This window comes from Heptranchias perlo, chromosome 13 (genome assembly GCF_035084215.1).
Source record: "Heptranchias perlo isolate sHepPer1 chromosome 13, sHepPer1.hap1, whole genome shotgun sequence".
Lineage (NCBI taxonomy): Eukaryota > Metazoa > Chordata > Chondrichthyes > Hexanchiformes > Hexanchidae > Heptranchias > Heptranchias perlo.
In genome coordinates, this window is record NC_090337.1 from 25,172,513 (window position 1) to 25,186,799 (window position 14,287).

Genomic DNA, 14,287 nt, shown 5'->3' on the forward strand with positions numbered 1-14,287 from the left:
TTACCTGAACTCTGCTGTACTTTGAGTTTATTACAAAGCCGTAACATGACTGAAGAATTCTGATGATGTAAGATATGGAGTCCTAATCCCAAGATCTAGCTGCCTTCCAGTCCAGCAGCTATTACATAAGTTTTTTTAAATTTGGTGATTCCCTTAAACTATGGGTGTTCAGTTGAAGATTGTGTAGCTGAGTGTATGAAGAGTCCTCAACTATTTTGCATCATGTAAATAGACCACGGCTAGAACACTTCTTGTGGAATATTGCAAAATAATGCATTTATGTATATAAAAAAGGTGTATAACCACCACTAAAACATTTCTGTACCTGACTGAAGCAATTGGTTTTCAGTGTGCAGTGTAGTACACTTTGTAAAGTGGGCATTAAAGCAGTAAAATCTTAGGTTTTAACATTGCTTTAAAACCCGACTGCTGCTACTGCCAGAAATGCAATTCCTTATCTCTGATTATCTATCTATAATATATTAAAAATCTTGCATTTGTGTGCACTTCCTGTTTACACAACTTGACTCCATGTCACATTTTTGTTACACTTTTTTATCAACTGTTTCCCATTACAATTTTCCATGTTCATATTTAATATGGATTTTTGCCTATGTAAACTTGTAACTGTCTAATTACAGTACCTGGTGACTTAGTAACAAGTTTGTGAGCATTGTCACACAGCTTCAGAAAAACTTCAGAGCCACCATCTTGGATGATTCCACATAGAAGTTATCTTTCATGCTGAAGCTTTATTATACTCCTCTTATTGAACTCTAAATTTCTGTGACTTTTTAATTATTTTAAACCTGCACCTTGCGATTGCCCCTTTTCAACTGCAAAATGAAATAGCCAAATGTAGTTAAATAACTGAGAATGATAACAAACATATCCTGAATCATGCAAGCAACTCAAGACCATATAAACTGCAAAATTCCATTTTCACATTCAAGATGAAAGGGAACAAACATCTGGAGCATACAAAAAGGACACAGTGAACAAGTAGGGCTTGTGAAGGGAACCACCAAACCCGACAGCCACATTTCCCCATACCCCACCCCAGCCCTCTGCAGCTCCTTCCCCGCCACATCACGCATCATCTTCCACACAAAAGGAATTGTTAAGTGAGATACCTGCTCAAAATAGCCGTCGCGCTTAATACGTTTTAAGCAGCAACTTTTTCCCGCCATAGGCGGCTGTCCATGTTGAGCGTGGTCAGTGTAGTAAGTGGTGGGGATGGTATTCGGTGCTCCCATTACTGGTGCAGTATAGTGAGAGATGCCTGGGTCTGCCTGTTAATTGTATCCATGTGATTTATATTATGTTAATTGTATTCAGATGGTACATATCAATTGGGAACTCTCTCGCATCCATTTATAAGAGAGCCGATCTAGGGTGTGGTGTGGGTGTAAATGTGGAGCTCTGTGAATAAAGGCTTGGCAGCAGCTGAAGACTAGACTCAAGTATTCTATCCTTCACCACTGGCTATCCAATTTATAACACTACCTACCATTTTCTTTTTAACCTCTTCTGTGCAGTTAAGATTTATTTTTAATTTTATCTTTTTGTCTTGATTTTTAAAATGTCTTTTTGAGCCTTTCACTACCGTCCTTGTCCCTGCCTACTCCCATTTGGTACTCTACAGCCTCTGTTGGCCTTCCCCCGCTGCTCCCACCCTGCTCTTCCTCTCCCAGCCTTTTCCTGCCATGCTCTCCCTTCCCCTGCGGCTCATTCCCTACTCTCCCACCCGTGCAGCCTTTGCCTGCCGCCGTAGCCTGCTTTTGCTACCCCACTGTCTCTGCTCCCTTTGTCTCCTTTGGTATTTCCACCACTTCCAACAGCCTCTCTCACCACTTCTTACCATTGCCTCTGGCCCTGCATGGATCCCCTTCAGCATCCCCGGCATTTCCTGCTATTGACCCCCTGCCCAACCCCACTCCCAACTGTTCCTTTCTAACTTTCTCCTGGCCTTGCTCGAGCCGTATATAAATCACGATACAATTAACACCAATGTTTCTTTCTGTCCTATTTTTGTGCAATTTTTCCCTTCCATGATTTTTTTTGTTCGTGTCTGTAATCTATCAGTTTCTACCCCCGCCTGCAACCCACCTATTTCTTTTACAACTTTTTTGGCCTGCCCATCCCAGGGCAACAGAGAGAGCCACCAGCATCAGAAGAGATCAGCTAGGGAGCGAGAGAGAGCGATGCATGGTTCCAACAAGAGATAAACAACACATAGGATACAGGTACAGGACATTGACCAAAAAGCCGAGACATGCCATTTAAACGTCAAAGGAGGCAAAAAAAATCAGCGTAAAATATGTGCGAGAGAAAGAAATAATGCAGAAAAAGAAGAACCTAAAAGAAAAGTAAATATCCTAGACACAGAGGGTGATAGCACAGATATGCGAAAGACCAGGACAGTAACAAAAATGTCCCTGACTGATCAGACTAAGATGGGCCAAGATAGATTATAGATCATAACAAAGAAACTGACAGATTACAGACATGAACAAAAAAAATCATGGAAGGGAAAAATTGCACAAAAATAGGACAGAAAGAAACATTGGTGTTAATTGTATTGTGATTTATATCAATTAGTGTTAATTGTATTCAGGTGATGTGTGTCAATTGGGGACTCTTGTATCCTTTTTGAGAGCTTATCTAGGGTGTATGGTGTGTGTAAGGAGGACCTCTGTGAATAAAGGCTTGGGAGCAACTGAAGACCTGGCTATGGTATGCTATCCAATTTATAACTACTGGGGCAGAGACACATCAGGGGTGACTGAAAGAGATGTATACTGGGGGGTGGCAAAAGAAATAGGTATGTCCTAGAGGCAGAATAAAAGAGATGTGATGTTCAGCAGCACAAAGGACTTGCTGTGAACAATGCCATGGGAGAGCTACTACTTGGTAACATACTTGTTCACTTGCAATAATGCTTCCAAAAAGGTGGGGGCATCTTACATAGGGTAGGTTTTACTGAGAATTTGAAAAAAAGTCTTCTTTTTGCCTGAAGGTCCTACATCATGTGTAATTTATAAAGCTATGTAAAATATTTAGATTATATTCCTATAAATCTTTCATATTCTGTGACTTTGTCAATCAGCCATTCTGACGTACAACTAATGTCACATTACCACAATTGCTTTGAGAAGCCACTCTTTTTCGGAAAGAACGGCAAGAGAAAAGTTATTTCCACATATATAGTATTAAGCAAAGTGATGGTTAGTCATTAATGAATTGCATGGGTCCATCATTCATTTTGGGCTTCTATGTGTGTATAGTGGCTCCATACTAACTCGGGATGCCCTTGTTTGAAATTCACCTGTTGACTTTCCATTATTCTATGTCCATTGTTGTACAGTGTTGTGCTATCTTTAATTGTAGCATTTGCTGATTAGTCACCAATTCTGATTCTCAGTGTAGTCATTTGCGGTAATTTTTTATTGGCTTTTTTTCTCTCTCTTAGATCTATCCAAGAACAGATTGGTGGAGATTCCAGCTGAAGTTTGTCACTTTGTGTCACTGGAGAGCCTTAACCTCTATCAGAACTGTATACGAAGTATTCCAGAAGCCATTTTAAACCTACAATCTTTAACCTTCTTAAACATCAGGTATGGAAAAATCTTTTTGTTTAAAATCATGCAAATAAATATCCATACACCTGAACAGCTTCTGTTATCCAGCACACACAACCAAATAATTTTTAAAAAAATTATGAACTTGAAAAATCTGATCGGTGAATTTCTGTGTAGAGCAATGAGGAAATATAATGGGCAATAAAAGGTTATACTGAATAAATACAGAATATTACCTCATTATTTAGATGGTATTGCTTTTATTTTGAGTCTATTTGTGAACCAGAAAGAAGAAAATATATCCATAACCAAAGACCAAGTGTTCCCTTCAGGAGATAGTTTTGAATGAGCTTTCACCTCTTTGTACTAAGCCAATAACTGTAACCGGTGACCTCCGGTCAGCACAAGTATTTGGCTGATAACTAATACTCTGGGTTCTTAGGTTCTGTGTTTTCCCCCAATGTATAAAAAAATCCTTTGGACATATTTGTCCAATTTAACCAATCACTTCACTTAAAATGATCACACTCTTGGGAAGAGGGTCTCTATTACTTCATTTACATGGGATATGTTGCATTTTTCATGTTAATGAATTTTCATTGTATATACATTTTTATAGACTCCATCATGAAGTAGGGGCAGGCAAGCCAGATATTTTTCAAGCTAGACCAGCGGTCTTTCTTTGTTTGTCAAACTGATAAAGGAATTGCAAAGTAGCTAAATACGCATTTAATTTTTAAAAAAAGTCTAGAATCATAATGTACCTGCTAAATTTCTAAGCAAAGTGATATTTCTCTCTTCCCTCCTCTCCCAATTTTCTCCCTTCCTTGAGGTATGGTTCCAAATTACTAACAGTCCTCTGATATGTCATCAAAGTGCCTATTCATGCTATTTGACAGTGGAGGGCATCTTGACTATACAGGATACCTACACACAGATTTGCCAGTGTGGGTTATTAGATAAGTATCAGGTGCAGGATTCCAGTGATTTTTTTTTTACTCCCCCCTCCAACCTTGTACACTATGGCCAATATAATGCACCTGAGATAAACTAAATCTTCCTAGACCAGGAATTGAATCTGCAACATTCCTGACATCGAAGGGATGTGTCTACATGACAGGCATTTTGGAAATCTGAGAAAGGGAATTATCATATTATGATCTTTTAGTCATGCTAACATGCCATCTATCTGAAGTAGCATCCTCAAACCCACCGACCCTCCAAAAATATGAAATCAATTACAGCTGATTTTTTTTTGGTTCTAGATCACCAAATTGAGGTTATGCTATCAATGTCATTTTTAACTTGGGGACCCCCTTGGAAGTTGAAATTAGGTTAAATAAATATGAATTGTGTTTTAGTGATGATCAGTAGGAAAAAGTATTGTGGATAAAACAATTATCAGAAAGTGAGAGACATAAGGGTTCTAAGGAACAGGTGAAGGCCCTTAGGTTCAACAAGCCTATCCCTTTTTTGATGGATCATTCCTTCCTACCTAACCTTTTTCACAATATCCCTCAGTCCTTCTATGTCCACAAACACATCTAATTTCCTGTTGAACCCGATTATACTATCTGCATCGATGACCATCCCAGGTGAGACAATTCCGATACCCTTTAGGTGACAAAATTTTGTCTTGACTTCCTTTACTTTTTAATTTTGCAAGCTAGAATATCTTGACAGGGCATTGGTAATTTAAATATTGGTAAGTTAGTTCACTAACGTATGAATCTAAAGATTATAGAGACCATGCTGAGTTATGCCAAGCACCCTCTTAAACACTTTAAATTCAAAGAAAAACCCTTTTCCAAGTAATTGACACAAGGATGACACACATAACAGAAGGGCTTACTTCTTTTGGTGTCATTCATTTCTAGCAATCACATAAATGTCGTGGAAGATGTCAAAGTTAATAGGGCATGATATCTAGGCATACCAAGTTCCATTTTTACTCCTCTAACTTTTCAATATTCCTTTAACAAACGGACCAGATAGGCATGACATAACTAACGGGCTATTCCTGAGCCGGTGCTAAATGTTGTCTGTCTTATCACTAGTAAAGAATGTTCTGCTTAAATAAACATCTTCTTCATGGTCTTAATTAGTTTCACTTTCCTAGCATTCAATTTAACTACCAACTCCATTTTGTATGGACACCTTTAACCTGAAGCTCCCATCTTGGCACATTTCAGTCAATTTACAGGGTGTTTTCCTGCAGTATGATGCCATGGCAGACCAACATGAGATACCACATAGTGGTGGGACAGTGCTTTGATATAGCAACTACAATGAATTCCCCGTTAAGTTGTGCTGCAGAGAGGTACCACGAAGTGGAGGTGAGGCAACTGCACACAAGTCGGTTAGGGTGCCATATCGAATGGGGGAGTATGTTGTGTGCTAATTTGCCAGCCAACTAAAAGCAGCACTGACCATAAACTTGGAAGCAAGTTGTGGAACCAAGCCTCTCTGCAATATGGCTTCTGAGTGACTAATAAGGAAAGAAAAACAGGTTGAAAAAGAACAAAGTGCCTTCGTTAGAGGTTGCAAACTCCAGTATTCAAAAAGGTATTGCCTTTATGATTTTATCCATCACATCTCGTTACCTTGCCTGAATATACAAAGAAGCCAAAATGAAAGGTTTGCTCAACTGTGCTTATACTTAATTCAGAAGTTTAATTTGTGCAACGGTGGAGAAAGGTTTTTCTTTGCTTGGCTGGATGTCTGACTCTTGTGTAAACCATCACCAGGCTTAAGAATTTCTAAATAAAGTTACTGAGAAATCCACACAAGTAGAGTTGCCCAATGTGGAGTGCACATTCTTTCCCCACTTGTTTTGAGCTCTGCCTAAGCTCTGAACTTAACAAGAGAAAAAGCTTTGGCAACCTTTGGTGTATGTGCACAGACACTGCTAGAGTTTAACCAGTTAATCTTCCTGCTGCATGTCCAGCTGTGACCACTTTATCCTTTAGGGCATTGACTTGTAAGACTATCTGAAGTTGAGAGGAAAGAAAAATGCATCTTGGCTTGATCTTGGATTTCACACGTGAGCCAAAGGAAGCTCTTCCATTGCAATCAGGGAGGTTTGAACCATGAAGGAGAACTGTTTGGGCTTGTGTCTTGTATTTCACAAGTTTATCTTGCATTAGGTATTTATTGTCATTGATCTTTTTCACCCATCTTCAAAGGACTGCATCCAGCCTAAAGCTAATATTCATCAGGAATCCAAGGGACTGTTATAAATCAACAATTGGGACAGCCACCCATTGCATTTCCCAAACAGTACTTTCAAGATCCCCTCTTAAGTTGCTTGAAGCCATAATACTGCATGGATGCCCACTGCCATCTATCCATTTAAAGTTCTGATGGAGAAAGCAGTTGATTTGAGGTTCATTATAATCTTTTGAGATTTTTACCTATTTGATCTGGAAGAATTTGGGGGTTAATTTATATGATGTTGCTTTGGTTCACTCCCAGAAACACACAAGTTATTCAAGATGTTGATAAGGACCGTCAGCTGGGGTACCAGAAGAAGCATATATCAGAATTGTGTACCATATCAATTTGAGACAATGCAAATCGTTCAATATCAGAGGTATTCACACTTCTAATATTGAATTGGTTTCCATTCAGAGGCACTAGCAGGGGGCATGGATAAATGGGCAGTGCAATTACCATGGCGCTCTCAAAGTTGAGAGGAGGCAGATTTGATTGGCAGCTTGGCAAGCCAGCTGTCCGCGATACAAGGAGCAATATGAAATACTTGGGTTTCACTAGGTGGTTATGTTCATTCATGCATTTGATGCCAAATAAACCAATTTGTTATTTTACAATTGGCCTTGTCTCACTTGAGTGCTTAGCAGTCCATCGTCTGAAAGATAGAAGGAACGTACATGGTGACACGTGCAAGATCACTGTATCTAGTAGATACACCGAAGGGTCATACTGTTTATCAAAGATACGCTGCAGAATGAAAGGGATGCAAGATCTGCTTACGGACTAACTGTGATGCTGAACCCAAAAGGTTATCTAGTGCAGACTGTAAATTGTAACAGTTGCTCTTTCCTTTCTCTGCCTTCTCCCACCATTTAAATTTTATATTTTGGGTTGTAAAATTACCTAGACAAAGAACTTAATTGTATGATTTATTAACGACAGCAGGTTATTTTTTAAGAAAAAATTGATCACCACTTGGTGAATGTGTTTTAATTTTCATTCCTGAAGCTGATGACTCATGCTGGAGAATGGTTCCATGAACAGTTGCTATTTTTCACTCTAGCAGGGGTCATAGAATCCCAATCAGGAGTGGGAACCTTGGCTGACATTGCCTTTCATGTAATAACAACATCCAGTAATCTTATCTGTCTCTTTCCACAGTCGCAACCAGCTCACAACGTTACCTGGACACATCTGTAATCTCCCTTTAAAAGTTCTAATCGCAAGTAACAACAAACTAATATCGCTGCCAGAGGAAATAGGATTACTACGACAATTAACAGAACTAGTAAGTACCAAATCCCATTGGATAATATAAACGTACAAAAAATGACAGACAGGAAAAGGTCTGTCCCACTTAATTGTGATGTCTTATGCATCACAATACACATACTCCCCACCCAGAACTGCAGTAGTCTACAAAACAGAAAATAGAGAGTAGGGGTTAAAGTTAGTTACTCAGGCTGGCAAAAGGTGGGAAGTGGTGTTCCACAAGGATTGGCACTGGGACCATTGTTGTTCACCATTTACATAAACGATTTGGACTCTAATCGGAAGTACAATTTCAAAATTTGCAGACGACACCAAATTGGGGGGTATAGTTAATGGTGAAGAGGACTGCGACAAAATACAGGAAGACATTAAAAATTAGCAAATGAATTTGAATATAGAGAAGTGTAAGGTGGTACATTTTCGTAGGAAGAATAAGGAGGCCACATACTCCTTGGATAATAAGAGTCTAAATGGGGTAGAGGAGCAGAGGGATTGGGGGGTACAGATACACAAATCACTAAAAGTAACGACGCAGTTTATTAAAGCCATTAAAAAAGCAAACAGAGCACTGGGGTTCATTTCTAGAGGGATAAAATTGAAAAGCGGGCAAGTTGTTAAGCTTGTATAGAACCTTGGTTAGACTACACGGAGTATTGTAAACAGTCCTGGTTTCCATATTGTAAAAAGGATATAGAGGCACTGGAGAAGGTGCAAAAAAGATTTATTCGGATGATACCAGAACTGAGAAGTTATATCTATCAGGAAAGATTGAACAGGCTGGGGCTCTTTTCTGTAGAAAAAAGAAGTCAGAGGGGTGACCTGATAGAAGTCTTTTAAGATTATGAAAGGGTTTGATAGGGTAGATGTAGAGATGTTCCCACTTGCAGGGGAGACCAGAACTAGGGGCCATAAATATAAGGTAGTCATTAATAAATCCAATAGAGAATTCAGGGAGTGGTTAAAATGTGGAACTCGCTACCCGAGGGAGTAATTGAGGCGACTAGCGTAGATGTATTTAAGGGGAAACTAGATAAACACGAGGGAGAAATAAATAGAAGAATATGTTGATGGCGTTAGATGAAGGGTGGGAGGAGGCTTGTGTGGAGCATAAACACTGGCATGGTCCTGTTGGGCCGAATGGACTGTTTCTGTGCTGTTCATTCTATGTAATTTTTGAGAGTTCACAAAAAAGCTATCAAGTGATTTCAGATGTCAGTTACATTTTTAAACTGGTTTATATGTGACTTGGTTTTTTCAAGAAAATACCTATAGTTCAACTAATGAGAGAGGATATACAGATTAACAGGACAAATTTTCAGCAGAGTTCTATACCTATGCTTTAGCTTCAGATTTTGTTTAGTTGGTTCTGAGAGAAACTCTGTGCTCACATCATGTATTACAACAGAAGTAGAAAATTCCACAGAGCTAATCTTTGAGACCTCAACTGGTACTCAATAATGTGGTGCTAAATGGGTCAGAATATTTTAATCTGAATCAATAGTCCACAAAATAACGATCTATAGTAGTTTAAAATAAATTTAGAGATTGCTTGTCATATGAAGACCATGGGTTTATCATAGTTGAATAACATTATAATCTGAATCTGTTCCCTTCAGTGAAGGTGTCAAAAAATATGGATACCATGGCCCCGATATTACAAGGGAGGCGGGATGGCAACGGGGGGGGGGGGGGCGAGGGCGACTGGGCGTGTGGGGAACCCGCTCAGTGAAATCCAGCCGTTGCCCACGCGACCGCAGGTAAATTGAAGACACTTAATGTGGCTTCCGGGTTTCCCATCGGAAACTTGCGCACCCGCATCGCAGGCTATCAGCTGGAGGAGCCCTATTTAAAGGGGCACTCCTCCAATGACTGATCCTGCAGCAAACAACGACACAGGACCATGGAGCAGCCCAGGGGAAAGGCTGCCCCCAGGTTTAATGATGCCTCACTCCAGGTCTTACTGGATGGGGGGAGGAGGAGGAGGGAGATCTTGTACCCGGCGGACGGGAGGAAGTGGCCTGCCTCTACCACCAAGAAGGCGTGGCTTGAGGTGGCAGAGGAGGTCAGCAGCAGCAGCAACAACTTCTCCCGCACCTGGATACAGTGCAGGAAGCGCTCCAATGACCTAACCAGGTCAGCCAAAGTGAGTACACTTACTCGTTCTCCTACGCTCCATCTTCCACATTACCAACCCCACCCCACAACTCCTTCTGCACTGCCAACGCTACTCTATTACATCACGCCTCACACCCACTCAAACCTCATCCTCAACTTACCTGCACTTACTCACTTCCCCAGTACTCATCCCACTACTACCACTCAACCCAGTCCTCATACAATGTCATAGCTCTGTCTCACACTCAGCCTCTGATACATCTCTTTCACGGTCAGCCTCCCCCAAACCAATGCATTCATCGGTTGGCCACATCACCATCCCTCACTCATGCCTCTCTACTTTCTCCCCTTATAGGAGAAGAGAGCCCAGAATGCACTGGAGAGGGCGAAGACTGGAGGGGGACCGCAACATCAGGTTGTCCTCACGGACGCGGAGCAGGAGGCTCTCTAATTGAGCCACACCCTTGCGTCCCCCACGGGCAGGAACTCCGAGACTGCCACCCGACAAACGGCTGGTGACGGAACTTTACTATTCAGCACTCACAATACCAAATGATGTTAACGTGCCTTGCCATCTTCAGCACCTCAACATCTGTCATCATGCTTAATATTACTTTCTGTTCTCTTACAGGGCCTTCAGCGACTGCCGTGACGGCGGAGGGCAATTCCTCAAAGGACCTGCTGGCCTCTGAGGGGGCACTGTCACATCTGAGGGAGCCATCCACCAGCGCAGATACACAACCCTCAGTGGGTCCCTGTCCTCAGTTATTGGGGGTTGCACACGATGAGTCACCACACACGTGAGCACGAGCAGACACTGGTAGCAGGGGCAGCTGTGGAGAGTCTGCCTCGGTGGGAGCATTCTTCTCCAGGCTCTGCTCAGCTGACCCAGATGCTGAACCCTGGGGGCCATCCTTTAAAAGGAGAATGATCAAGGGGCAGCAGCACATTTGTGAGGTGCTGGAACAGGAGCCATGTGCACACTCCACAATCGTGCAGAGGATGGAGGAGTCCAACCCCTGCATGAGTGGAATGGTGGCACAGGTACAGGAGGGGATCTCCGAGAGACTGTCACAGCAACGTGAGGACATCTGAGTTAGTGTCACGGGAATGTCTGTGATGGAGGGAAGGCTAGCCTCCATCGAGCTTCAAGCACAGTTCAACAATGAGTCCATTGAGGCCCTGACAACGGCCCTTTGGACTCAGGGTGAGCAACTTTGTGCCGCCTTAAACAGGGAGGCAGATACACAAGCGCTGGCCTTACAAGGCTTCACACATGTCCTCCAAACTGTCGTCCAGCAGGGTGGAAGGAGTGATGTGGGCCTGGCCCAGGAGAGGGATGATGACGAAAGAGGACATGGAAGTGGGGACACCACTCAAAGCGCTCCCACATCTCACCTGTTGCCCCCCTCTCAACCAGTACCCGCAATGCTGCCTCCTCTCCAGGTGGTCGAGTCTGCCCCTGCACAGGTGCAGGTGGAGCAGTCTTTGGAGGGGCCCTCACGGGCACCGAAACCCAGAGAGCGTCAGCCCAAACCATCTAATCAGTCAGGGCATGAACAAGAGCAACCTGCCACTACCTCTGCTGCAGCCACAGGGGAAGCACCACGTAAGAGTAGTAGGAAGCGTATGGCAAAGGTTTTGTGAGCGCACAGGGGATGCACAAGGGTGTTTGACACTGTCATGCTTTTTATTTGTATTTTGTTTTTGTTCAACTCACATTAAATATTATTTTCACCACTACTACCATGTCTTGGCCATTCTTGGCTGGCTTGTGTAATAAGTCCCTTTCGTGAGGTTCATCATGAACACCCACACTTGATGCCACCCATTGGGTCACCCTACAGTGGGTGTATGTGTAGGCGCACGACTATTTTGTGCAGGTGCCTGTGGCGCAGCACTGTGTTGTGGAACTCCACCTGGCAGAGGAGGACGGTTTACCTGGCGATTCTGGTGATGTCCTCGGATGAAGTGATGAATGCAGCCATGGCGCCCCCCCCCCCCCCCATTCTGACGAGTTTGAGGGGGTCCGCAAAGTAGGTACGTGTGTTGGCACAGCAGAGTTTAGGGTATAAATTAATAATTTTGAGTGGAAAAACAAAGGTGTTGCAGCCAAAACTTTGTCTGAAGTGACAGTGCCCTGCTGCAATACATGAGGTTTTCCCCCCAACTGTCCAAAAAAAAATCCGTTGCATCTCCCACTGGCTGCTGGTTGAACACATCTGCTCCAACAGGGAGTGTTTCCCATAGCATGGGAAACACACTGAGGAGCCTTCAAAATTACACCCCCACCAAAATCTCCAGTCAATGAGGTCTGTCAAGTACCTCAACTAGCTATATAAGTATCTGTATCATCATCCCGCCGGCTTTAATTGCCGGTGGGAGTCCCGCATGCGGGAGCTGCGCGCGCACCCGATCGCGTCGCTGGGGAACCCGGAAGTCAGCGGGTTGGAGTCGGGCTCCGAACCCGCTCCGGAATTCTGCCATTTTAGGAGGCCCCCAATGCACCCGCTCGGCCATCCAAAAATCGGCCCCCATATATTGGTGATCTCGAGGCAATTTTGAAGATAAGGTCCTTCACGTAGATTGCGTGAAGTAAATCCACTATACAGAATTTTTTGGTGTCCCTATCAGGTGTCACATATACAAATTTCTGTGACGAAACCAATCACTTCCTGCCTACAGACTTGCCTAGCAATACAAAAGAAACCCAATTGACCTCGAGTCATAATGTTCCTATGGATAGTTAGCCCTAATTAACTTCAGGATGTTGAAGCACCTTGTGGCCTTCAAGGGGTTGTCTCTTTAGGAGCAGAACAACATAATGTGTGTTACTTGATATGTTTCTGTTCTAATAAAACGGCACACCCTCTACAATTAGTACACATAAAAACAAAAGACTGGAAACCTGTAACCAAAAACAGAAAATGCTGGAAATATACAGTTTACTCAGCATCTGTGAAATGAAAAGACATGATGATGTTGCAGGTATAATCCATTATCAGAACTGAAAAGTGAAAGATAAGCATGTATTTTAATTGGGTTGGGGGGCAAAAAGGGAGGGCAAGATATTCCACTCAGGAAGTTAAGGGGCCAAATGGCCTGCAAACGGCTTATTAGAAATCTGCTGGGTGAAGCACCTTGAACAGCCTCTCTTGGCTTCACTCACTTCCTCCAGATAACAAGTGCTTTTATGAGAACTCACATGGGTACCACCTAAACCTGTCTTTTTGCAGGATATATCTACTATTCTTCCAGTCCTGCTCCGATCCCCCTCCTGACCACTTTCCTCCCCATAGTTACATTGACGACTGTGTTGGTCCTATTTTCCCTGTCATTCTGATCGTGAGAATTTCGTTAACTACGATTTGATCTCCACTGACATTGTACACAGGGAGAAAAGCAAAATACTGCGGATGCTGGAAATCTGAAATAGGCGTTTTCTGTTTTTATTGTACACTGAGTCAAGACCAGGTAAAATAGATTTGGAGGCAAGGACACTAGGATGCACCAATGTAATTCAGTTCCCATTTTAAAGTCTAATTTTCATATTTCTGTTTTAAATTCTATTGTTCACATTTAATTGACCTCACTGCGGCTCATTGCTTTAACGGCTCCTCCCATTGCCACTCTGACCACCCCATGTTTTGCCTCTAAAATTCCAACCAGGCGCGAAGCAAGCTGCATCAATGGTATCTTGTCTTTAATGCAGGCACTCTGCAGCGCTCTGGTCTGAACATAAAGTTTAGTAACTTAAGACTTTAATTCTATTCCTCCATTTTCTTTACAGCAGATGATGTGGGGTGGTTTAGTTGCTGTCACTGTGGGTCCACTCATATTTTTAAAACTTAAAGATCTATTCTCTTACTGTCATGTTTTATTCTTTATTTATGGTAAGATTTTGCCATTTTATTTATCGCATTCTAACTATTTTACTTTTTGTTTCTTTATTGCTTCTCTTAGTTCCTATTTCTGTTCATTTGTCCTTCTACATTCCCTTACTTTCCGTCTTTTTTTAAACTATTGGCAGAGCCAACAAAAATAACTGGTTTACAGCATTAGAGTGTGTCTAAAAGAATGTTAAATTCTCAAGAGTCCAAAGTTAA

The 14,287-nt window shown here is 42.2% G+C and overlaps 2 protein-coding genes across 9 annotated transcripts in view; both read left to right on the top strand.

Annotated features, from left to right (window-relative positions):
- rpl35a (ribosomal protein L35a) overlaps positions 1-14,287 on the top strand; it is a 290,790-nt gene that overhangs the window by 156,766 nt on the left and 119,737 nt on the right. The window lies entirely within an intron of this gene.
- The window catches only part of lrch3 (leucine-rich repeats and calponin homology (CH) domain containing 3), a 124,492-nt gene that overhangs the window by 31,700 nt on the left and 78,505 nt on the right, over positions 1-14,287 (top strand). For all 8 annotated transcript variants that reach the window (XM_067995171.1, XM_067995169.1, XM_067995172.1 and 5 more), the window contains exons 2-3: positions 3,473-3,617; positions 7,956-8,082. In XM_067995171.1, the coding sequence (XP_067851272.1) occupies positions 3,473-3,617; positions 7,956-8,082 (272 nt within the window). The remainder of the gene's footprint in view (positions 1-3,472; positions 3,618-7,955; positions 8,083-14,287) is intronic.